The 27,132-nt window shown below is 40.5% G+C and overlaps 1 protein-coding gene across 1 annotated transcript in view; it reads left to right on the top strand.

Annotated features, from left to right (window-relative positions):
* The first annotated feature begins 964 nt into the window (after window positions 1-964).
* Window positions 965-27,132, top strand: part of LOC126278780 (elongation factor 1-alpha-like) — a 96,644-nt gene continuing 70,476 nt past the window's right edge. Inside the window, 1 exon segment of the mRNA XM_049979056.1 lies at window positions 965-1,070. Coding sequence (XP_049835013.1) covers window positions 965-1,070 — 106 coding nt within the window.

Here is a 27,132-nt window from a genome sequence, read left to right as displayed (position 1 = left end):
GCTTCTATTTTATTCATTAGGTGGAAGTGAGAAATTGTTACCCCACTAGAATATTTTATTAGGTACCCTGTTAACAGAGTGCATGTCAGCTGGCTTTAGTGTACCTGCCAAATACTGGCGAGCATTCGGTCATCCTTCAGCAGTTACGCCACAAATCGTGTTGTCATAACCAGAAGTTCTCATATAGTGATTCGAGGAGGTGTATCGGTCTTGCATACATTGGAGGAGTGCACTCCTGGAAGAAAGGATAACGCGAAGGCATGGCTTATCCACAATCTAGTGGTTTCCAGAATGAATGTTAACTGTGCAATGGAGAGTTCACCAATTTCAACCTTCGGAACAGATTGAAAGTGTGTCGAACTAGGACTAGAAACCGTACCTTTCCGTTAGAGCACTTCCTCGCGAAACTCAAAGGAACCAGGTTCGAATCCCAGTCGCGCACACAGTTTTAATCTGCAGCGACGTTTCACTGGAATATAAGTTTCGTGGCGTTCAGTCAACGTATAACACATTACGTGTCCAACAGTATCAGTAGGGATGTAAATCTCGTTATTATAAACCTGCTTCCCACGTAAGCACTATCGTCATCGGGCATTAGTTACCTGCTTTCTCATTATTTTCTGATACCTCTCCTGCTTTTTCTCCACATGAGCGCTAATAATGCTGCTGATCCTAATGAAAACTTTTTCAATCGTGATTGCATACAAACGGAGATTCCATGGCCCCACCTGTGACGCAAACCGCTTGTCTCTGCACTGAGCGGACGCCACAAAAAGCGAACTGCTGTCCGGTAGGGGCATCGCGCCGCGCCCTCTGTCTTTGGGTGGCAGGTGCCGGTCTGCAGCAGGTGCGCTCGCCAGCTTATTGGACTCTGTCCGCCCTCCAATAAGCGGACGACCGGGCAGGCAGCGGGCCCAGCCCGGACTGTGATACAAGGGGCGCCTATCGGATGACGGAGCCCGCTATGCGGCCGCAATATCCCGCTTTCGGGGCCGCCGACAAAGGCGGAGCGTGTGCGAAAATCGTGCGTGTGTACGGCTGGCGCCAAGTTGCAAGTGGCAAGTGCGCAGGTATGTCGGGAGGGGAGCGAACGCCCGCCAAGTAATAGAGACGCACCCGCCGACTCCGGCCGAGGGTGAAGATGCCGAGTCGGCGGCATTCCGGACGTGTCTGACCGGTCGACCTGCGCTCCGCAGGCCGGTCATCCATCCTACACAATATCTCGGGATGCCCAGCCAGCTGTATTGGACAGCCAGACAGAGGCGAACACAATGCTGCCGAAAAATTCTCCAGCCTTTCAGAAATTCTCCCCGACAGCGATCCTCAAACACGCCTGTATTCCACTCCATCCCGTATACAAACCCTCAACACGCTTCGTGCACACTACATTCTCAACAGCATAAATGTTTCGCTTCCCACCTTCTGAAATCTCCGAAATGTAAACCGTATGCCACGATACCATCCATAATGATGAAAGAACAACTGCTAATCGGCTTGAATTTATCGGTGTGTAGAAAATAGATCATAGAGTAAAAGTCTTTTGTTTCTGTCCATGAGGGCGAAGCTTTCATACTAAGCAGTTGGTTCCGATCAACAGTGACAATCTTCTGATCTGGCATAAAAGGTAGAAAAGCAAAATACAAGAAACTGACAGTTCTGGTGTTAAAACAATGAATTATATAATACCACTTTAATGCATTTTGAAAACATACTCATAATATAGGAAAATGCACACTTGAGGAGAATACGCTAAGTGCCATCACCCGATTTCTCAGAAATTCCGTTCAGTGGAAGAGGAGTCAAAATAAGCTAACAATGTGTAGGATTATCTGTAGATACTCTTCCGTTTCTAAAAACAACTATGGTCAAAGTTTCTAGACATTATCTAGGTACTTCACGGGCCTTTTAGTGGCGGTGTTCTCCGACGAAATAGAGGCTCAGTGATTACCATTGTAGTTTCACAATTTTGTTCCTCGCTTTCGAAACTCGATTATTGTTTCTATTTACTTTATTTTATTTTCATTATTGTCATTATACTACCCATGTTCATATATAGTTACTAGACGATGTTTCTTATCGAATTAAGCGTTACAGGGTCGTTATATTAATCGTATAATTACAACTGGATTTCAAATTCAGTGTCACACATTTCTTATATAATATACACCTGTATAGTTTGTTAAGGGGTTACACATTCTGTTCTTCATTCATAGATCAATTGTTAAATTAGTTGCTGTATTTTATTCATATGTTAATTCTTCAGGAAGATATGGTGCATTCCCTTTAATGAAACGGATGGTACAAGCATTTGAAACACAGATATTTCAGAACACTACGTCGATCGCACGACGTTGTTTTCTACAGTGACGTTTCGTGGTGTGAATCTCACTCGGAAAAGAACGATCCTTTATACTGGTGAAGATTTCACGCCTTGGCAATAACTTCGCGTCGAAATATACATAACGGATAAAGTTTTAAAAATTGGTTCTTACAACAGATCAGCAATGAAGATTCACTACAGTAACATTATTGGAAAATATTTTAAATAATTTTTCATTTTTAAAAATTCGTTCACCTGAACATATATTTAGGAGACAATGAGGAAAACGTTATACCCATACAAAACATTCAAGCAGTAATCTTATACAGACGTACATGGTTATTTAAATGAAAACGAAAATAAAAATTAGAATCGGGTTTCGAACACGGGGCGCAAAATTACGTAGCCGGCAAGCTAACCACAGCCCCAATGTCTTACGGTAAAAGGCACGTAAAGTAACTGAGAAATACCTCAAAAAAATTTAACAGTCGTTTTTTAGAAACGGTCGAGTATCTACAGACAAGCCGAGACAAATTTTTGCTTAAATTCACCTTTTTCCACTGAGAGAAATTTCTGGGAAATCGAGCATGGCGCTTGCCGTGTTCTGTTCGTTAGTTTAGCACGTGTTCAATTATATCTTAGCAACAGTACATCGTCAAAAAATACACACAATATAAGCAGTTACTTCAGATGTGGTCTGAACTGCCCCTAGTGCCGGCACAGTCATTATGTGAACTGCGTTGCTATTCGTAACACACTGAGGTACAGTTGTCTCGAATCTATGTTTGTGCAGTAATCTCTGTGAAACCATTTCACTGCAATTTGACAACAATATGTCCGAACAAACAGAGAAATATTTAAAAAATCCAAGTTAACATAATACCAAAACCTTCTGTATATCGTAGGTACAGTTGGCAGATATGAACATACAGGTTTGAATGAGATAATTGTCATAAGTATTTCATCGGTCCAATTGGCCACTTTTCTTTGGCTGGGTTTAACGAGCGCCTACAGCCATGTAATAAAACTGCCTTTGGGTTCTTGTGACATCAATAACCTCCCCATCATCGACGTACAGCTTATCACTGAGTGCATCCCTTACTGTACCGAACATACGGATGTCATACAATGTAAGCTGCTTTGTAAAACAGAAGCGTACCCACCTAGACTTTATGGCTTACCCGAAGTTCATAAACCTGGGATTCCGTTGAGGCCAATTGTCAGCGCTATAGGCGGACCAACACACGAGTTAGCTACACACCTTGCCTCAATGCTGCAGCCTTATATTGGTAGGACGGACAGTCATATTAAAAATTCAGCTCATTTCATTGACAAGTTAAAGGAAACGAACGTGGGCCCGGATGATATCTTCGTCAGTTTTGACGTTGTGTCGTTAATGATTCCGGTAAACGAAGCTATCTTACGCATAGCGGGTATTTTTCCTACCGATATTGTGGCATTATTCCGACACTGCCTCACCACAACCTACTTTCAATACAATAATAACTTTTATGAACTGCTATGGGCAGTCCTCTCAGTCCTGCAGTGGCTAACTTATTTATGGAGACTTTTGAACAACAGGCGTTGCAGACTGCCAGTAAGAGACCAGCCAGATGGTACCGCTATGTCGATGATACGTTCGTAGTATGGACACACCGAGCAGAGGAGTTGGATGCCTTCCTGACACATTTAAACAGCATTAATCCGAAAATCCATTTCACCATGGAGACGGAAAGGAATGGGAAATTGAACTTCCTGGATGTGTCTGTGGTTAAACGACGGGACGGAACGTTGGGCCATAAGGTGCATAGAATGTCCACACATACTGATCGTCATCTACACAAAGAATCAAACCAGCACCCTAGACAAAAAAGAGGTGTAAGGAAAACTTTGGTAGACAGGGCGTACAAACTTTGTGAACCTGTTTATTTAAAAGATGAGATTGAACATCTACGCTCAACTTTCGTGAAGAATGGTTATTCTAACAAGGATATAGATCGAGCACTTCGCTCTAGGCAGAGAATAAGGAGTAACGACGAACAACAGTGGTCCAAGGGTAAAGTTTTTCTTCCGTTCATTAGTAAGGTCACAGACCGCATTGGGAAAGTTTTAGGCAAGTATGGGGTGGAAACTATTTTGAGACCGACGAGGAAAATAAAAGAATTTTTAAGGTCGGCAAAAGATGCAAGACACCCATTGGCTACACCGGGGGTATATACAAATCCTTGTAGTTGTGGACAGGTTTACATCGGTACCACAAAGAGAAGTGTGAACAACCGTCTTGTTGAACATAAGAGGAATTGCCGCCTGAGTCACACGGATAAATCGGCCGTAGCGGAACATGTTTAGCAGGAAGGTGATCATGAAATAAAATTCAGCGAGACGAGCGTCATATCAAAAACCTCGCATTATTATGCACGCTTCTATAGAGAGGCTACCGTGATTGATAAACATCGTAATAATTTTAACAGGAAAGACGAATGAGTTAAACTGCATAAAATTTGGATGTCAGCGTTGCACCGCAAGAGTGACGATCGATTACTTTCAATCGAGAATGTTGGCGTTACCAGAGACAATCTCATAGCCCACGCCACGGGATCAACAATGGCGCCCTCTGTACTGCCTATGTAATCAGCGCTTCCTCGAGTTCTCTTCGCAGTTCCCCGCTTACCTCCGAGGATGTCTCCCGCAGTCGGAGATGAAACGTCAGGAGAGAGTTTTATACTTCGACCACGGCCTATCAGCCCGGAAGTTCTAACTGAATACGGGAGTCAGTCAGTGCGATATCCGGTTTGTAGGTTAAATACGGAAGAACATTGTAATGAAGTTTTGTGAGCTTCTCTCGCGTGAGCAGACGTGTGTGAGGCCTTGTGTTGTCATGGAGAAGGAGAAGTTCGTTCAAACTTTTGCTGTGAAGAACACGCTGAAATCGTTTCTTCAATTTCCTTAGGACAGCACAATACACTTCTGGGTCGATCGTTGCACCGTGACGGAGGACATCAAACAGAATAACCCCTTCAATATCCCAGAAGACGGTCATAATGACTTTACCGGCTGAGGATATGCCCTTGAATTTTTTCTTTGAATGAGAGTTGGTCTGGTGCCACTTCTCTAATTGCCGTTTTGTTTCTGGTTCGGAATGATGAACTCATATTTCATCGCCTGTGGCGGCGTTCGACAGAACATTATCACGATCATCCTTAAAGTGCGCGAACAGTTCCGTACTGATGGTCATTCATTGCTCTTTATGGTCTTATGTTAGAACCCAGCGTACACACACCTCAGAGTACCTCAACTGGTCGAAGGTGTGTCAGCATTACCAATAGAGACGTCCAGCTGTGCAGAGAGGTGATCCTTTGATCATCTCGAAAGGGAGTGTACGAACATTCCAACACTGATAACAGCCTACCAGCCCCACAGTTCGCCGTCATTTTGTTCACTGTCGTGTCTCCGCAGCCATTCAGCAAGCACCTATCAATATCTGCGATCCGCTAGTTTTGCTCCGAAAGAAACTCAATCGTAGCCTCCTACCTGGAAAACACCTGCGTCGCCGGCGCCGTTTTGAAGTCATGTCCAACACCGCCACCTATCGGAACTTCATGAAACTATAAGGCCGGAGCAAGAATATTCGAGGATGTCCCACAAGAGATTCTCAATTTTTTGCACCAAAATTGGGCGAGAAGATAAAATGTTGTATTACTTGCTGAATGCTCCTCGTATTTTGATCAAATATGTGTAGGCCTGACGACATCTGACGAGCTTACAACACAAACGTATTTCTTCGGCAACTGCACCTTAGTTTTTTATGAATGGCTGTCCGGACTGTGCCCTAGTTCCCACCGTAATAATTATGTGAGACAATGCTAAGCTGATTTTGTGCGTACTTTTTAACAATGCCTCTATGGCTTTATTATACTAGGAGTCATTTTGGACCATGTATACTTCGAAATATTTTAAGCGCCCAAATTCTACATGTACGAAGTCACCCTTTTTCGTTATGGCACAATTCATAGTTTTCAGCTGTACACAGTCCATTACTTGTATTTGTTTTTCTTCCATTTTCATGATATCTGAATGTGGTTACCGCTGACTGGAGATAATCTGACGCTAGAAAAACTTGTGATCATAGACGGAAGTAAGACAAATTTATCCTCCACTTTCTATATCACTGTATTATTCTTGACTGTTCAGCGGAATGTTCAAATGGTTCAAATGGCTCTGAGCACTATGGGACTTAACAGCTGATGTCATCAGTCCCCTAGACTTAGAACGACTTAAACCTAACTAATCTAAGAACATCACACACATCCATGCCCGAGGCAGGATTCGAACCCCCGATCGTAGCGGTCTCGCGGTTCCACACTAAAGCGCCTAGAACCGAACGGCCACACCGGCCTGCCTCAGCGGAATGTGGCCAAGAGCAAGAGTCATGTTACTTGCCTCTTCTAAGACTTTACCTCCAGCGTTTGTCACCTGATTTTCATGTCTTCGAGCGGTTTCTAAACAGGTTAACCGAAATGGACTGAATTGCTTAGCAAAATGTTTAACATACGGAAATCGTACTAGGAAGCATCAGAAAATGAATCAGCAAAAAGTCATCCAGATTTAGGATTTCCGTAGTTTCCCACAAAATGCTTAAGTCATGCTGCAGAGTTCCTTTGATAGTACTTCACTGATTTCCTGCATCATGCTTCCCATTCCGATCTTGATTTCCGCGCATAACCACTGGTTGTTTGTGGGTTATGTTATATAATCTTATTTCGATGATAAGCAGTAACCCGCGAACAACGAATTCGTAATTCGAGATATTTTCATGAGGGTTTCGTATATTTGACTGTCGGTCGCGTAAGATTCTAGAGATTCTTGTGCATGTAATTCAAACATCGATGTAGTCATTTTCTCTCAGCTCATCGGCTTAGAAAATATAAGAGCCTCAAGTTTGATTTATCATTGCAATGTATCTATGTAGAATACATTCTAACATGACGTAATTTAACAGTGAATAGAGCCTATCCTCATCACAGAATGTTTTAGAAAAGAAAAGGATTACAACCTTAAAAGGAAGATTAATTTAAAAATAATGTTCCAGTTTCGTGATCTTGGTAAGCTACAATAATATAGTTCCTATTCAGACAAGCTTTCATTTTCATGGATTACAAACCTGCTACATGTCTCAGACATAATCGTTCAAATTATTCAGATTAAAGGTTACAGTTATTACAAATCTTGTCCAATGCCACTTATTGCCGTACTGAATAATAGTACTCAGAAACGAGGTACGTTTTTGGCTACTCAAGTGTTCGTTGAAATTTTACAACGCTGCCTAGTAACTGTTATTCCTGCCTTCCTACCTTCAGATGAATCGCGGAATGTGCAGTTATTCGTTGGACATTATCTTCTCTTTTTATCCTATTCGACGCGTAAGTTAAAAATGACGAGCTGTACTGAAGGAAACATAGCAGCACCGGCAATAGTTTTGTCACACTAAGAAGACGTAGCGCTACTCTCATGTGTCAGCCCACAGCCTCTTGCTTACTGACCCCAGTTCGGCGAGAATTATAAATCACAAGTTTCGTCAGGTATGCCAAAGGCTACTGAAGCCATTCATTGATATTTAGACCTCGAAGCATTAGTCAAGGACTCAGATGTTGGATGCTACATTACAGTCTGTGTTCAAGTACCCCTACAAATTTTCCGTCCGTTTGGAATCAGTTGACTAAGCGGACAAGTCGGATGCTATTGTGTGCCTTAGTATTCGTTAAACCAGGAACTTAGACATGCAGCTCTGTGGACAACGTTAATCTCCAGAAAGTTGTAGGGAGCTATTGATTTGGAATGGGTTCTAGGCTGGTGGGAGGGGGTGGAGAGGGGAGTGGAGAGGGAGGGGGTGGTGCAGACATATGCTCAGTTTAAAAATTGTTTTACTTATCACTAACAGAATAGACACACACTTTCACTATAGTAAATTACTTTTGTAGCCTGTAAAAGTCCTTAAGTAGTGCTCCGTACAATCAACATCAAAATGTCTTCCATCAAATAAAAAAATAACTCCAACTTTTGCCCATTTTCATTAGTATAATATTCCACTGTCTTCCGTCTGAATACTGTGACACTTCGTCCATTCATATGAAACAGGCTGCGCAGTTGATTTAAAGTTCCCTTCTGCAACATGCGGGCGCATAGCTTCATGACGTCTGAGAATTGGAGACCTAATTAGGGACCAACTGCGCAATTGAGCTATCGTGTTTCACACTTAACCTGAAACGATCCCATCAGAACATGAGATGACTGTGGCGTAATTGATACTGGCGGCCCACCGTCGCTGCAGTCCTTGATCTTGAGAATAGAAACAGTTTCTAACAACTCAATAGCGCTTCGATGATGTGTACCTAAACAAAGCTTGTTAGTTTATTATTTCAATAGTTCCAGAGCTAGAAAAACGTTCAGGAAAAAAGAGGAAACTGGTTAGGCATAGTTTTAATGTTTAAAAGAAAAAAAACGAAAACCCTGCAACAGAAAGAAAAAACCTTAGCCATCAGTGTACGTAATTCATCAAAAACACAAATACAGACATATAAGTCGAAATGAAGACAACTTTTGTGAAGACAAGAGTTTGCATTACGACTGTATTATACTGTCTACTAATTCGTATTTGCACCAGCTAACTTGTAAATGTAAAAGTAAAAGTGAACTATAAATGTCACTCGAAAGTCGATGTCCAATAGATGGATAAAAGAGCTCCGAGCCCCCAGCACTACTGTGCAAATTATCTATAGCACACCATCAATGGCCAACAGTGAAACGTTGCAATATTCTGAAGTCTGGCTGCATTAGGTTCTAGAGACCAACTATTCACTCTTCACAATTTACTAAATTACTCAATGCAAAATTACCACTACCAGTCGAAAATGCAGCCAAGGATTGCGTAACAAAGCTGACAACTCACAGAGGTATGAATTTCACGAAATCATTAGATTTATTTTCCTTTTCAGATCCAGCTACGAATTTTTCAACTTCCAAGGATGACCGTTTGTCCAGTACGAGACTTCAATAACCAGGCCATATCTCAGCTACGTCCCTGTTCAGTCGAAAGCCCAGAGAAACTCTCAGTCCATCTTACTCAGACTATAATTAAAATTCTCAGATACAACTGACAAAAATGAGAAAACCGAATTCACACTCTAGATCGGCGGTAAAATTTCAGAGTTAGGAATCGCCCCCTTACGAAAAAATATTCTTAAGGCCACAGCTCAAGAATATTACTAAATGTTAACCAGCAACCAGCGTACAAAATTTCTGCGACCAGAACTCGGCACAGAAATATCTCAATATTTTCACGAAGAGACAGATTCTCCGCACATCAACATCACACAGACACTGCTCGCGAATGCTGTCCATAATAGCTTGCGAGAGCCAAGTTGGTGGCCCTGTGTTTATATCCTCACAAAGGTCACACGAGTCAAATGGAGTATATTTGCTTCGTGATCATGTAAAAATAAAAATACTTATATATATGAGCATCACATATAAAATCACTTCCGAATTTTATCAACATTTCAGTGCTCAAATTAGATTTTTAGTACACACTAAACTGTTAACATGAAATATTGTTAATAAACTTAAACAGTTAATTATGAACATATTTCTGCTTTCTAATTATTTTCATTATATAATGCTGCCGCTACCTTTAAGATATAATTCAACCTTGTGGTCAAATTTGCCGATTTCTTCAACATGGAATACACATTCTGGCCCGTAGTTGAAAACGATAATGTTTATCACAGTTTTGGTTTTATTCGTTGATAGGTCCCTACAAGTCATATCAATTGACGCTTAGTTTATGAAAATCGATGCAGTTGTCACCGAGCTACATTTTTTTTAAGTTCATACAGTTTCTAAGTTGTTTAACCCAGCGTGAATGAGGCTAGACATTGTTGCACCAGCTATGAGGTGGGTGTGAGATGCCCGAAACTCTGATAATAATTGTTTGATACTATAATCCTGTATTAAGTATTTTTTAGTTAGAATATTAATAATGGTTTCTATTAAACAAGACGACTAAGCAAAATACTATGTTTAAGGTATAAAACCTTGTTTTGGGTGAAATACTGAAGTGTCTTTCTCAGAAAAAGTACAAGTTTCAGAATGGTTCAAATGGCTCTAAACAGTATGGGACTTAACATCTGCGGTCATCAGTTGCCCAGACATAGAACTACTTAAACTTCATTAACCTAAGGACATCACACTCATTAATGCCCGAGGCAGGATTCGAACCTGCGACCGTACCAGCAGCGTGGTTCCGCATTGAAGGATCTAGAACCGCGCGCCCAAGGCAGACGGCTTTCAGACGTTTAACAATGTTTCATACAAAATTCCAACAAAATTACAGTTCATTTAATTAATTAACATAATGATATTATCTTCTAATTATACAACAGAAAAAGAAAATAAAAGGTTTTATGACATCAATTAACTCATCACCAACATAGCACCTACAAATTGGCACATTCCTCTGCGTGTTCCATACATATCGGCTTCTCACACTTCGAGCAATAGTGTTTTGTTTTCCTGTCTTTTTCTTTCAGTAGAGTCACCACATCTGACATATCTACCAGTCATTGTTTTGGAACGGGCGATGACAATTCTCCCAGTTGACCAGCAATCCTGTTTCGGATATGCCTTGGAAGAGACTAAGTTTTCTTGTCTAACGTGAAGGCTAACATTTATTAGATTCAAATCTAAATTACGAATGAAATCTAGGCGCTTCCCTTGTGTTTTTTCACCTACGTTTTTTCTCTGTACACTGTGATGGCATTTATGACAGCCATATTGAGTATACCATAATAAATGTCATAGGACATCGTTTGTTGTTGGAGGCACTTAGGTCATCTGTGACATCGACACCGGCTTTAGTTGCATTGTAATAAGAATCATTTTTGGTTTTCTTTTTCCACTCGCTGATTGCACTATGTTTTTATCATGATGTTAAGTTCATATAAACAGCACAACTTATATTTATAGGTACCTAGGACACCAATGTAACGTCATTCTGAACCCTAATGGAGAGCTATATACTTCTGCTCCTTTTTTGAAAATCTCAGGTACACTCGTCTGGTTTTTACGGACTGTGTCGACAGAAGTCAATGAATGTTCTTTCAAGACATGGATCATAAGGCGATAACTAGTAAAGCAATAATTGAACGTGAAATTACTATTTCTTTTCGTTACTGGCTCCACTAAACGATTTACAATATCATATGCTTTATTAGTAAGTTAGTAAGGTCCTGGTCGTTTTCTTCCCAAGTTTACTTCGACTTTGAAGATATTGAATGTCTTTGCACCTACAACAGCGTACATTTTTATGCCCTATTTGGCTCGTTTGTTTGACATGTATACACTGAAAAGACATCTTCCTCGGAAAGAAATTAGTAAGTGTCTCCGACAGCATATAGTGCTGAATATTTTCCACAAAATTATGAAAGAACTATGGGACAAAACTGCTGAGGTCTTCGGTCCCTATACTTAGGAACTACTTAATCTAACTTAAACTAAGTTACGCTAAGGTCAACACACACGAGGGGGAACTCCAACCTCCGACGGCGGAGCAGCGTGAACCTTGACAAGACGCCTTAGACTACGGAGCTACTCCGAGCGACAGCAAAATTATGAACAATATCTCTCATAGCAGCCATATTGTCACTCTTTCTCCTTACGTCCCGGGCATTGCAACTCGAGCACCATCTACATGTCACAAATCGTTCAAGTTCTCTTTATTTGAGCGGTTTGGGTCCACTATGTATAAAATCCTCCAAAGCTGCGTCGTTCAAGTGGTACTGCTCTTTATTTTCTGGATATTTTCGCCTGATATTATTTATTTGATTATTTGTATGTGTTAGTATGTTATCCAATACACTGTTTGTTAGAAAAAGACTTCAACATTCGGTCTCTGTTTTGGCATGTTTTGCAGCATCTTTTACGCCTCGAAAATTGGTAATTATATTCTCTGAACTAATACGAACACTTTATCTAGGACTGTCCTTCATCCATTTTGTACCATCTTTGCAAGTGTAAGAAAATCCCACGTACCTCAGGTGACTAACTAGGAACCGCAAACGCACATTTTGGCTCTTCCGATCATACAAGATACCCGATTGTTCCGAATCACTTTTTTCACTTCTTTCAGAAACTGTCAATCTCTTCTTCGCTCTGAATCACAGGAACTAGCATTTGAACGGTTTTCCTACACTGCTTCTAGTAGTTCTTGTAGCCGAGGCACAGATTTCTTCATAAGACATCTTGAGAAATACAAAATCAAAAATAAGTCAAAGAATACTACAAATAACTACATATCTCATAAGCTTCCTGACAGCTCAAAAATGTAACACTGACTACGAGGTATGGTGTGATGTATCCTGGCCAGTTTTTCACACGTATATCTCCCTCTGACGCTGGCGCAACAATAAACTCGACACTGCAACACTGCATCTTACCACCCTCCATCCCCCCCCCCCCCCCCCCAGCCGCTCTTCCTTTATTTCTTTAGTACTGGTTTTGCTGTATCTTTCTGGGTTCACACTTCATCAAAAGACACTTAAGTGTAGACCAGATGTAGCTTGAATTCAAAGAAATAATACTGCATCAGTTGAGAGATTTATATCAAATAAATTAACAAACGACGGAACTGATCCTCCTTGGTACACAAAACGGTTCAGAATACTGTTACAGAAACAACGAAACGAACATGCCAGACGCAAAACCCAGACGATTTGCGATATTTTACAGAAGCTCGAAATGCAGCTCGGACTTAAATACAAGATGCCTGTAACAGTTTCTACAACGAAACTTCGTCTCGAAACCAGGCTGAAAATTCAAATAGATTCCGGTCGTGTGTGAAGTATGTTAGTAGCAAGAAACAATGCCTTATTTGCGCGATAACAATGGAGGTAATATCGAAGGCAGTGCTGTCAAAGCAGAGTTACTAATCACAGCGTTCCGAAATGCCTTCACAACAGAAGACGAAGTAAATATTCCAGAAATCGAATCAAGAGCAGCTGCCAACTTGAGTAACGTAGAAGTAAATATCCTCGGATTAGTGAAGCAACTTACATCACTTAATAAAAGCAAGTATTCTGGTCCAGACTTTATACCAGTTACGTTCCTTTCAGAGTATGCTGATGAATTAGCTCCATACTTAAGAATCATATATATCCGTTCGCTCGACGAATGAGCCCTACCCGAAGATGGGAAAGTCACTTGTCCGTCCTCTTTTAGAATACTGCTACACGGTGTAGGATATTTACCATATAGGACTGACAGAGTATATCGAAAATGTTGAAAGAAGGGCAGCGCGTATGTATTACCGTGAAATATGGAAGAGAGTGTCACAGAAATGATACAGGATTTGGGGTGGACATCATTAAAAGAAAGGCATTGTTCGTTGCGATAGAATCTTCTCACGAAATTCCAATCACCAACTCTCTCCTCCGAATGCGAAAATATTTCATTGACGCCGACTTGCAGAGGGAGAAACGGTCACCATAATAAGATAAATCATAACTCTCACTGAAAGATATAGGCGTTCGTCTTTTCCTCTCGCTGTACGAAATTGGACTAATAGAGAATTATTGTGAAGGTGATATGGTGAAACCTCTGACAGACACTTAAATGTGGTTTGCAGAGTAACCATGTAGACGTAGAAATCATATATTTAAATGCAAATGCAAGTGCGGCTCTCAAGCTGTCTGTTGTTTTCGGTTGCAGCAAAGCTTTCTGACTCTGAACATAGTTCTGAAAAGAACTTGCCTCATATGTACGTGGCTGGGCCGCTGCCAATAACGGGCCCTGTCTTTAGAGACGCTTATTTGGTTTCGATTTCGCTCACACACACACACACACACACACACACACACACACACACACACACACACACACCTAGAAGCGTAGGTGGAGACCTGTAGAAAATACTCCGTAAACTTTTATACAAAGTTTTCCACAATTCCGATGACAGAGTTTAGGGGTTGTAGATGTCAATTAGTAGATACAGTTTTGACAGGGAACTCTTGTCCGGGAGTACACCATTTGAATGCAAAATAAGTTTGAAGATCGTATCACTGTAACTCGCCCAAGCCAAGGTACGAAGACAGTAATCTCTGACGTGTGCTGTCTACAGGAACTGCTGGGATGGAGAGCTACAGTCCACACACCAAGTTGTGAACATACAGCTAGGACTGTTGATATTTTTAAAAATGTAGGCAATCAGGTATGTTGATATTTAAAAAAAAAATCATTGTCGGGCCTCGATATGTCGAAAGCGGTATCCATAGATCGATATATCGACGAAGAAACATCGACTTACGGCCTATAAAAATACTGGGAGCACACTGTAACTGCAATTCCGGTTTTATATCTGTGTATTTGATCATTGATTTATTATGAGATACTCTGTACATGAACAAGTTAGCTGCTCGTTTGTACACCTTACAGCAGGAACTGAAAGGAAAACAATGCATGTTCGCGCTTAGCGATAACCATTTTTCCTAAGTGGCACCATGCATGTTTGTGGCACCATAAAAGGTGACCGATGGGTATGTCGCTCGGATTTGTCGCATATCGAATTTGTCTCGAACACTTCATGTGAGCCGGCTGCGGTGTTCTCGCGGTTCTAGGGGAGCAGTCAGGAACCGTGCGACATCTACGGTCGCAGGTTCGAATCCTGCCTCGGGCATGGATGTGTGTGATGTCCTTAGGTTAGTGAGGTTTAAGTAGTTCTAGGGGACTGATGACCACAGCTGTTAAGTCCCATAGTGCTCAGAGCCATTTGAACCATTTTGAACCACTTCATGTGAGTTTCCCTGTGTTTTGCCTTTGTGCAAAAGATAGCAACCAAGCAGTGGTAGTGTCAAAACTGCGTGGTGAGATTATACATCTACATCTACATGACTTCACTGAAATTCACATTTAAGTGCTTGGCAGACGGTTCATCGAACCACAATCATACTATCTCTCTACCATTCCACTCCCTAACAGCGCGCGGGAAAAACGAACACCTAAACCTTTCTGTTCGAACTCTGATTTCTCCTATTTTATTTTGATGATCATTCCTATCTATGTAGGTTGGGCTCAACAAAATATTTTCGCATTCGGAAGAGAAAGTTGGTGACTGAAATTTCGTAAAAAGATCTCGCCGCGACGAAAAACGTCTTTGCTGTAATCACTTCCATCCCAATTCGCTTACCATATCTGCCACACTCTCTCCCCTATTACGAGATAATACAAAACGAGCTGCCCTTTTTTGCACCCTTTCGATGTCCTCCGTCAATCCCACCTGGTAAGGATCCCACTCCGCGCAGCAATATTCTAACAGAGGACGTTGTAGTTTCTGTTGGTAGCGCCGAGCGCCGATTGCGTCAGCATATTCACCCATATGTCTCCGCTCACCACAAAAATCAATCTTGTAATTCAGATTATAGTCATCTTTTTCTGCAGCTGTTTTCGGAACAACGCCGAAGTGAACAAATAACATATTAATGGCGTTAAAAATTGTTTTAACGCAACTAGTGTACTATTTCTCCACATTGGAAATTTGTTGTTCCATGTCCGATATTTCGGGACATGGATCCCTTACTGAACATTTATCTATTAAAGGTTCTTACTACAACAGTAGAAGGTTGTAATAGAAATTGTGCAAAAACTAAATTTATTCAAATCTCGGCCTAAAACACGATGTAGTAGCCCCGTCAAGTAAAAGCAAATGTGCTGTAACATGATATTTGATCACAGAAAAATTGGTCACCAAGTTTTGTGCCAAAATATATCCATCACAAAAATTCTCTACTGTTTCTTTGCTGTTTCTTTTTACGAAGCTAATACTTACAACTAAGCAAAGTTGTCAGGTGACGTAAGAGACGTTCCTGATGCCGAAACAGTAACAATATTGTGCCAATTGTATGATGTTTGCCGCAAACTGTATTATTTACAAAGTTCGTGTCACCTTAGGCTACTTGACCACAGAATATTGAGTAAGTATGGGTAAGATGGAGACTTTTTCGATATGGGGCTTGGCGACAAAGGTGATTATCCCCTACATTCACAAAATACTTATTGCACAGAAATAATTACACCTGGGATCTTTTATTAAATTTCATTTACATAAATGTTTCAGAAATTTCATTTACTTACCACACACTCGTGATATGATAATTTAATAATTCAATATAAGTGTCTTAAATATTTTATATGTTTTATTGTTACTGATACAAAACCTCACCATCTGTCGAACATTAAATATAGGTGTGACTGAATGCTATATTGGAGGGGGAAAGAGAACCGAAAAGTGGATCTGCGTCTGCAGTTGATAGTTTTCACAAAAGCTGTACAGATATAAAATAGAAGGGCAATGCCTCATTCACATTCAGCTTCTTTTCTGAAGACATGTCCATCTCAGTAAAGAGCATGGAGAAAGGTTTGATTCGGATGTCAAGGAGACTGAATGCAAACAGCATGGAAGGTGGGACACAATATCATCTCTGGCTACTGTCGACTGTCGGATATCACGCAGAGATCAGGTCCAAGTTGTCCACGGGAGAGGTAGTAGCGAGAGATGCTGTGAATATCAACACAAAACGAAAGAAGAAATGTTCTGTTTCATGAATACGTGCTTCCTCCTGTAGTTTGCAGAAACTTAAGAACTGTAGAGCAATTAACTTCTCGAACTGCTGATATAATTCTTTATTTAACAATCAGTTTCGGCCGACAGACCATCATCATTCATGGTTTTAGTACATGTCGTTAATGACTTTATACTCGCCTAACATGATGCTGTACACGCTTTTAAGGACATAATGGTGATCTGTCGAACGAAAGTGGCTATTAAATAAAGAATTTTATTAGCAACTCGAGGCGACAATCTATAACACTAGTGTCTGTCACTGCTGTACCATAACCTTAAAGCAGGTTGTGAAATAAAACAATATTATAAAAGCAATTATGGTATAATGCAACAGAGCAGTGTTACCCTCTGGGAGGAATTTTGTTGTGTTGACCGTGTTGTACCTAACGGAGGTGGCTTTTCGGAAATGAAAGTCAGAATTACGGAAATATTTGAACAGTAACCAACAAAATTTTTCCTATCTGCACTGTTTAACAGGTAAATAAAACGGTCGCCAGCCTAACTAGGCAAGAGAATGATTAACATTCTCGTTCAAGAAAATAGTTATTAGTAACTTGAATGGAGAAACACAACCTATACTTTGTCACACGCGAGTGCAGTGAACTGTTGACACATACATATGTGTACGGTAAGACTGAAACTAACAGTTAAAGCAGCACAAACTATTTGCAAAATTATAACAGATACCGAAACACACTATTACTTTAAGGGCTTACACAAACTGGATAGTCATTATAACCTTATTATTACTATTCACTGCAGAATCATTAATTGGATATAGGTTAAGTCTCTCTCAGTTAAATACTTTACTATTTAAAATGAAAGTTAATTGGAATCCAATAACAGGTAGCTTCTCACTATCATTTCAATAAAGAAATTATGGTTTTTCATAATTAATGGTCTTTCCGTTACTTGTTACCGAGCATTAACACAATAGACAGACTGTGGATTCTGGTATACTATTCATATGCACTTCTAATACACAAGAGAGACAAACACTTAGCAAACGTGAGTGTATAACGTTTCATACTGCAGTTTTCCACTCTTACTACATTGAGAGACAAAATTAACACATATGTAAGATACTGACTCACCTTCTGTGATTTACAATAGGCAGTAATGAGATCATATACGAAGCAAAACTTTATAAGCCTCAGACTTACGAACTCATAATTTAAAGTTGGCAACAATACATTAATAAGCAGTTTTATTAGGAAAATTACTTTCATTAAGTATCTTTTTTATATTCAAGAGGCATTAATTAACAAAAACACTGGTCTTTAATGTTCTTTCAGTAGGGACACTCGGAAATCACTTTAGTTGAAACGGAGAGGAACCTGAGAGGTGTTATGATAAGGAGGAAAATCAAGGTAGGTGCATAAACTCAGTTATAAATTATACCTTATATTTGAGCACACTAACACATCCATTAAGGTGATCCTTCACTGTACATTGCTATAGTGCTCCATTACAGTGCTTGCACAATGTGGTGGCGATTGCATGTCGGTAGGTGGAATTGCAGGCAGGATATCTGGACTCTGTCGTTTCTTGGTGGCGATGATAGATACAAATTCCAGAATAGTTCCAGCTATTTATCCATCCATCCGAGGCATTGGAAAGTGGCAGAAAAAAACCTCTCTCGGAACCAGCACAATATGCAACTACTACATGGCAGTGCACAATTTGGTGCCTCGTCCCCGACTGACTCTCAGTTCCACCTTTTCTACCTAGGCCAACCACAATTTGCGCGCACTATACAGTTCCGTTCCCGAGGCGAACCACAACAACTTTTACATACAGAATAACAAAGAACCCTAAGTGAGGATCAGCAGTTAACATAACAGCAACCAAATGTATTACATAAAACAGAACATTTGCACACATTGACATTTCTTCAAAATTATTTACCCAGATTATAATTATATACAGTAAGATTTGTTCCCTCCAAATGGGACAAAGAATTTAAGTGACAGATATACTACACTGCATAGAATCATATCATGACGTCGAAGTTCTTTCAAGAAAAGGAGTATACAATTCTGTGTTATCTATTCAATCAAAAACATTTACAGAAGCTTAACGATGTAATATTAAATGAAACAAAAACCAAAATAAATCAGTATGGCATTAGAGTTGTGGTGTTACAAATCGCGATCAAAATGTAACACTGACTACGAGGTATGGTGTGATGTATTTTTGGAAATACACCAAGAAACTATATGTTTAATTCAAAGACAATGTTTGTTTTCCGATAATAAGACAACTTTCATTCCAAAATCATGATAAGACAAGGAATAAAATAGATAATTTCCTTTTGTTTCATTGTTATGTGGCCACTGTGTGTTAAATTTCTGCTCTAATCGTGGTAATTGCTCTTAATTGTTATTAAATTTGAACGAGCCTGTTTCTCTTTTTCACATAGCGATCAAGTACCAAACTTAAAACATGTTTTTGCTATTTGCGGTTTTTTATATTTACAGTGTAACAGTCATGCAGTGACGAAAAATCATCAGTAATTTATATCATTCCACATGATGAGTCTTATTGTCTTTTTCAGATGCAAATGTAATGTTTCGAAATAAAGGTTTAAAACTTTAAAACGAATTCAGGCAATAATCAAGTATATTTTGACACTGTTCTGATATGGTCCTATCAATTTAGTCGCACAATACTTACAGAGGGCCAAGTATTTTAAACAGTTACTATACCTACCACTTAATTCGGTATTATGTAGTAATATAAGCGAAGGGAAATTAAGATATTAGCATATGGCTTAATCTTATCTTGAACAAAAAGCTGCTAACTATGACAGGAATATAAATACTAGAATGAAGCTTAACTCGGCAGTGAATTAAAACTACAATGGTCTAGAGATAGGCATATCTTTAATTTTTGTATCGAGCAAAAGTATGCAGAGTTAGCTGCAGGACGCGCGAATCTTTGATAGGTCGTCTCTTGCTGCTGTTCCGGAGACAACAGGCGTCGCTAAATAAGGAGGGAGGTACGGTGGCCGCATTGTGATTGCCGATCAGTTACCGCTAAGAGCGTCCCTAGGCCATTTTGAAGAATCAATGCTTCTTTATTCTGTTATTGTCACGGGGTGAGTCTCATAATTGTTGTTCCTGCCGCTTTGGGGGGTGGACGTGGTCCTGCCATCATTTCGTATTCACCAAGTCTGGAGTGGAAATGAATGATGATTACATTTCTTTGCTTGTAATAATATGTTTGATGAGATTCGCGAAAACCTGTGTTGTTGTACTAAACCCTTGACACACAAATTTGGTTTGAGTTCTCTCTTACAGCTTCTGGAAGTGGGCATTATTTTGACCTCTGAGTGTGGAACTGCGTCTCCGGTAAATATCCGACTTATTTTTTAGGCGATCGTAGAAGGGCTCATATTTAACCAGTTCTAGTGGAACTGTTATTTGACCACAAGTATATACCGTTTATTTAAAATTGTGTTAGTTTCATTCCGAATCGTTTGATGCTAAAACTGTTATAAATCGTTTCTATCCCCTAGTCTCTGTTAACTTTAAAGCACTTGTAGTTAAATGGACTCACTGCCTCTTGCCTTAAATTTACTATGGGAAATTGAGACCTGTGTGTAATCTGCAAATTATTTGAGTTATAAGTTTTTCATGTATATCCTGTCTGCGTTTTGAAGTCTGAGCTGAATCAATGAAATGTGGGGTGCATGATCTGTTTTCAGGCCGGTAATGTTATGTAGGCTAATGCATTCACATTGAACTTCGTTCTGTTTCGAATATGGGCATCAAGTGCAATCGTATTTTGCCTTTTCGCGATCTATTATTCTACAACTTATTAATTTCGGTAGCATTCAATCCCGCACTGAAATAATTCTGTGCCACTTTAATAATTCCAACTTCCTGCAGTTTAATCATTAATTGCTGTTTATCATTTAATGGCATTAAGGCAAAATAAAGAGGTACAATGTTTTTATTTTGTACATTCAGTACCATACGACTACCATATCTATGATATCTTCTATTTCAATCCGTCGCTTGTGGCAAACGTCCCTTGTTCATAAAACAGTCACATATGCGACTTCGTATATGCGATTACTCAATAAAATTAAACTAAAGAATGCAAATATACTTCACCATCCCGTTTTCGTACCACTTTATGAGCAACAAATAACAATTTTACCAATGATAGGGAGCTGTTACAAGAGGATTTCTCTATCGTATTTTTTCTTCAAGGGTTTTAGCGCACCGTACCGGCAAATTCATTGCTGAATTGATGGGATACGATTAATAAATGTATTTTATATCGCCTTAAAATGACCATGATATTATATCGGGAGTAAAACTCGAATACAGTGACGGCAGTAATGCCAAAATCGAACAGCAACCTTGAGCTGTGCTGCGGCTCACGTTCGTGCAGTTGTAGGATTCCTTCCTCTTTTGGAGGCCAGACTGTATCGTTTAGATGACATGGTTGCGGTTGTTGGTCTTCTTTTTGTTATGACTGGCACCACTTAGTTTCGCAAGCATTACCTGTCCGCCAGCGGCAGCAGAGGCGTTATCGATATGTAGTAACGGTGGCTATATGTTTGGGGTTACATGGTTGTTTCTCCAGGTCGTGTGAGTAAGCAGTTCGTTTGGGGACTCCAGAAGAGCCGAGAGTGCAGTACGAGAACACGCCGGGACCGCTTGCGGCACACACACTCTGCCTGATGGAAGGGCTGTTGTCATGATGGTATAGCACCTAGTCATCAACCGGATCCAACAAGCTTTAAGTTGGGTTTATTTTAATCCGAGTAGTGAAACCTCCAACATTTAGAGATCACGCGATTCTCCAATGACTTGAGTTGGTGTTGCAGCTCGCAGTGTCGCCGAGACGAAGAGCATTGAGTGGAGTGTTTTCGGAAGGCGGATCTAATTAACTTTCCCTGACTTCTTGTTACTACCTGCAGCATTTTGTGTGTTACTGTTTGGTAAGTTCAACCAGCCATATTTTTCCAGTCTGGTGGCCGCTAACGCCCCAGTTATCTGCCCTGGAGGTTAGTGTATGTTCGAGTAACATCAGTGTACGTTTTCTCGCCTCGTCGCTGCTGTCCGGTAAGGCGTGTAGTTTTTACAGTTTCCTTGATCTGTAGGTCGGTTGGTGTTCCTACTACTCTTTTCACAGTTCGGACGCTCTAGACACAGCGTTCTGAGGACGTCGTGATGACCACTGGTTCCGGCCTTGGCGTGTTGTTCCGTGGTGGCATTGGTTATCGTACGTTAGGTAGCTTCAGCATATTATCGTTAGTCATTCGTTAGACTATCACTAGTCTGAGTTACCATCTTGTGATGTGAATTCAACTCTTGGCTGCCTTTCTCATTGCTCTCGAAATTGTTTTTTGCTTGATATACTCAGAGGTCGATTCCTGGAACACCGTCTGTGACTGACCCTTGTGTTTTATTCTTATGTTATTATTTTATTGCTGTATTACCAAGTGACCATCATTTGTTTCACCAGTTTGGGGATCAGTTGCTTGTCCTTTTGAATTATCCTTGTTATTATATTTTGTGTTTTATTGTGTGTTCTAAATTTTTGGCGTTACAGCCAGTTAAACGATTATGCTACCAAGTTTATTATAACTTTGTTTCATCTGTTTGCAGATCATTTGCCTGTCTTTTAAGTTAACTTTTGCTATTGCATTGCTAGTTGGCAGTATGTTTGTTAATATTTTTAATAATTGTCATTCTTGGGGATTAAGGTCATCAGTGGTGAAACTGGTCTTAATTTATTGCCAGTAATGCTCAAAATGGCTCTGACCACTATGGGACTCAACTGCTGTGGTTAGTAGTCCCCTAGAACTTAGAACTACTTAAACCTAACTAACCTAAGGACATCACACACATGGGCCCGAGGCAGGATTCGAACCTGCGACCGTAGCAGTCGCACGGTTCCGGACTGCGCGCCTAGAACCGCGAGACCACCGCGGACGGCGCCAGTAAGGCCTTCAGCCGTGAAACAACTCTTAATTTATAACCATTATGGCCTTCAGCCGTGGGCATGGTTACTTCTTTTAAAATCCTAATTAGATAATTGCATTTTAGCAGTGAGCTTTAAGATATTTGGTGATTTCTCTTTTGTACCTTAATAACTGTAATTGTAAGTTACTTGTTTAAACAATTCTTAATTTATTCCCATTAAGGCTTTCAGCCGTGAAACAATTCTTAAACTATTGCCATTATTTTAATTTGTTGTTGATTTTGAATAAACTGTGTGTGATAAAAAAAGCCAACCAATAATAACTGATTACTGCCCCGTCCACAATCGTAACCGAATTCTGCCTTCGTTGACTACCAGGTTTCAAACGTAGAGATATTTTACTGTAACAACGTTATGTGAAATTCAACCGTAGAAGAGGTATTTCATAGCAGCTTGCTACTTCGTGCTCTTTAAAATGTGTAACTCTTCTGAGTTAAAGATACATGGCTCAGGATTCCGAGAAGTGTGCGCATCCAGCAGGAATATTTCAGTCCATTTAAGCCAACACTGTTCCGTAGCTGGTGTGCCGCCGACAGCATGCAGACAAAGCGAAATAGGTCGCTGTAGGCGGGAGATGTATTAGCTTGCCCTGCACGATCTCCTATGTGAAATAACAGCTCGTATCGAGTCTGGGCTACCGCCTTTACTGCTCTTCGCCCTGAGTTGAAAGAATTACGATGCAGTTTGTCTTCCTCTGACACCTCCTGCATACTACTTACAGTAGCTACCCCTTCCTCTGCCCGCTTCTCTGCTTTTGAAACACATCCACACTGCCTCCGCCTTCTCCCCTGTCACACACTAAATATTCTATGAAACAGAACAGATGGTCAGAGCCATATGAGGGATATTTTTAATTAGAAATGTGTTACTGGAAATACGAGACATCACGAAAGGCCACACCAACCGCTCTTGAAGATCACAATAGAAATGACACCATCCGACTGTTATTTATTAACGAAAGACTTGGCATTAAACGTTGCAAAATCGGTATTTCGTATTGAGCAGCGTATTTTTCATTAAATGGATTTGTGTGCTACCGTATTTTCATTTGCAGTTTATCCATTTTTATCTACCATGACATACTGACAATAGCTACAGCTTCATTTAAGGTATACTGCTAGATCACATGCGGGCAGGCTTTATCAACTGTCGGAGATAAAAGTTGCTGTGAATTCGGACCTCAGAACTGAAATCAATATGGCACTGCTAAGTAGTAATGAATATTTTGCACGGCAGCATGGAAATGTAACAAGAGAACAACAAAAACTTTGTATACCGTCCATTAACTTCGAAACCGGTCTATTGGGAGTTTGTTATTTGCATTTCTGGAATTTGTACATATATCGAATGTCTCAGTGGTTCATGGTGTGGGTTCCTGTAGTCATGTCCTAGTTCATGAACCACGGGCAACTTATGAGTGGCCAAGTAAGTGGTCCCGACAGTCGGGATACCAGTTACTTTGGAATAAGGCTGGACATCTCGGACATATTCTGAGTCGTGGTCACCTTTGTGCTCATACGGCAACGACTACCAAATCCACCAGTTAGTCCGTCAGCCGCTAGGGGTAAAACACAATGGGACTCGGGGCAAGTAAGGCTAGCAACCTACTTCTCTGGTACTGTAAATATGATGCTGGCAACAATCAGAGCAAAATGCCTCTGACCTTTGGAAGTGACGGAGTCCCACCTCTAACTGACAAAGCAGGGACTCCTAAGATACGACTTGGCAAATAAAAGGTAATGAGATGGGGAGCGATTAATATCAATGGGAACTACTCTGGGAAGAAGGTAGAGCTGGCAGAGGCTGCAAGTAAGATGGGCTGGACGTTTTAGCTGTTAGTGACATTCGGGTAAGGGGTGAGAAAGGAGAGGAAGTGGGAGAATACAAGGTCTATCAGCCAGGAGTCGAAGCAGGAATAGCACAATGGGGTGTAGGTATTTACATCAGGAAAGAAATGGAACGCAGCGTAGTTGCAATAAGGTACGTAAACGAACGACTGATGTGTATAGATTTGACAGTGTCTAGCAATAAAATTAGGGTTGTGTCAGTATGTTCGCATTGTGAAGGGTCAGATCAAGATAAGATGGATAGTTTTTATGGGGCAGTAAGTGATGTAGTTGTTAGAGTAAAGGACAAGGACAGTGTTCTGCTCATGGGTGATTTTAACGCCAGGATTGGATATCGAACAGAAGGGTATGAAAAGGTTATGGGTAAATTTGGAGAGGATATGGAGGCCAACAGGAACGGAAAATAACTCTTCGATTTCTGTGCCAGTATGGGCTTAGTAATTACAAACTCCTTTTTTTAAACATAAGAACATTCACCGCTATACTTGGGAAGGCAGGGGAACCAGATCTGTCATTGACTATATAATAACAGATCAGGAATTCAGGAAGGCTGTGAGGGACACACGTGTATTCAGGGGATTCTTTGATGACACTGATCATTATTTAATCTGGAGTGAAATTGGGATTGTGAGGCCGAAAGTGCAGGAGGTCCGGTCCATAGGTAGGAGGATAAGAGTGGAGAAACTTCAGGAAATCAGGCACAAGTACATAACAGCGATCTCAGAAAGGTACCAGTTAGTTGAATGTAGTCAATTGCAGTCATTGGAAAAGGAATGGACAAGGTACAGGGACACAGTACTAGAAGTGGCTAAAGATTGTTTTGGAACAGTAGTGTGTAAAAGTAGGATGAAGCAAACAGCTTGGTAGAATGACACAGTTAAGGCAGCGTGTAAAAGGAAAAAGAAGGTGTATCAAAAATGGCTACGTATTAGGACTTAGGTAGACAAAGAAAATTATGTGGAAGAAAGAAACAAAGCCAAACAGATAATTGCAGCATCCAAGAAGAAATCTTGGGAAGACTTTGGAAACAGGTCGGAGACTATGGGTCAAGATGCTGGAAAACCATTCTGGAGTGTAACTAGCATTCTTCGAAAGGGAGGTAAGAAGGAAATTACAAGTATTTTGAACAGGTCAGAAAAACTGCTCGTTAATCCTGTGAATGCCTTTGGCAGATGGAGTGAATATTTTAAAGGGTTGCTAAATGTCGGTGAAAATACGATCAGCTATGTTTCAGATTTCGAGGTAGAATGGGATAGGAATGATGATAGAAATAGCATCACATTGAAGAAGTGGAGAAAATGGTCAATAGATTGCAGTGCAATAAAGCAGCTGGGGTGGATGAAATTAAGTCGGAACTCATTAAATACAGTGGAATGTCAGGTATTAAATGGCTACACAGGATAATTGAAATGGCCTGGGAGTCGGGACAGGTTCCATCAGACTGGACAAAAGAAGCAATCACACCAGTCTTTAAACATGGACACAGAAAAGATTGTAACAACTACAGAGGCATCTCTTTAATCAGCGTTGTGGGTAAAATCTTCTCTGGTATTGTTGAAAGGAAAGTGCGAGCATTAGTTGAGGACCAATTGGATGATAATCAGTTCAGGTTTAGAGGTTGTCAGGACCAGATCTTTAGTTTACGGCAAATAACGGAGAAGTGTTATGAGTGGAACAGGGAATTGTATCTATGCTTTATAGATCTAGAAAAGGCATACGACCGGGTTCCTAGGAGGAAGTTATTGTCTGTTCTACGAGATTATGGAATAGGAGTCAAACTTTTGCAAGCAATTAAAGGTCTTTACATGGATAGTCAGGCAGTAGATAGAGTTGACAGTAAATTGAGTTCATGGTTCAGAGTAGTTTCAGGGGTAAGACAAGGCTGCAACCTTTCTCCACTGTTGTTCATATTATTTATGGATCATATGTTGAAAACGATAGACTGGCTGGGTGAGATCAATATATGTGAACGCAAAATAACCAGTCTTGCATACGCGGATGACTTAGTTGCGAGGGCAGATTCGATTGAAAGTTTTGCAAAGTAATATTTCAGGGCTAGATCAGATATGTGAGGACTATGGTATGATGATTAGCATCTCCAAAACGAAAGTAATGTCAGTGGGAAAGAAATATAAACGGATTGAGTGCCAAATAGGAGGAACACACATAGAACAGGTGGACGGTTTCAACTATTTAGGATGCATATTCTCACAGGATGGCAACATAGTGAAAGAACTGGAAGCAAGGTGTAGCAAAGCTAATGCAGTGAGCGCTCAGCTACGACCTACTTTCTT

The sequence above is a fragment of the Schistocerca gregaria genome, chromosome 6 (assembly GCF_023897955.1).
Source record: "Schistocerca gregaria isolate iqSchGreg1 chromosome 6, iqSchGreg1.2, whole genome shotgun sequence".
NCBI lineage: Eukaryota > Metazoa > Arthropoda > Insecta > Orthoptera > Acrididae > Schistocerca > Schistocerca gregaria.
The sequence above is the reverse complement of the archived record's forward strand: the minus strand, read 5'-3'. Positions and strand labels throughout refer to the sequence as shown.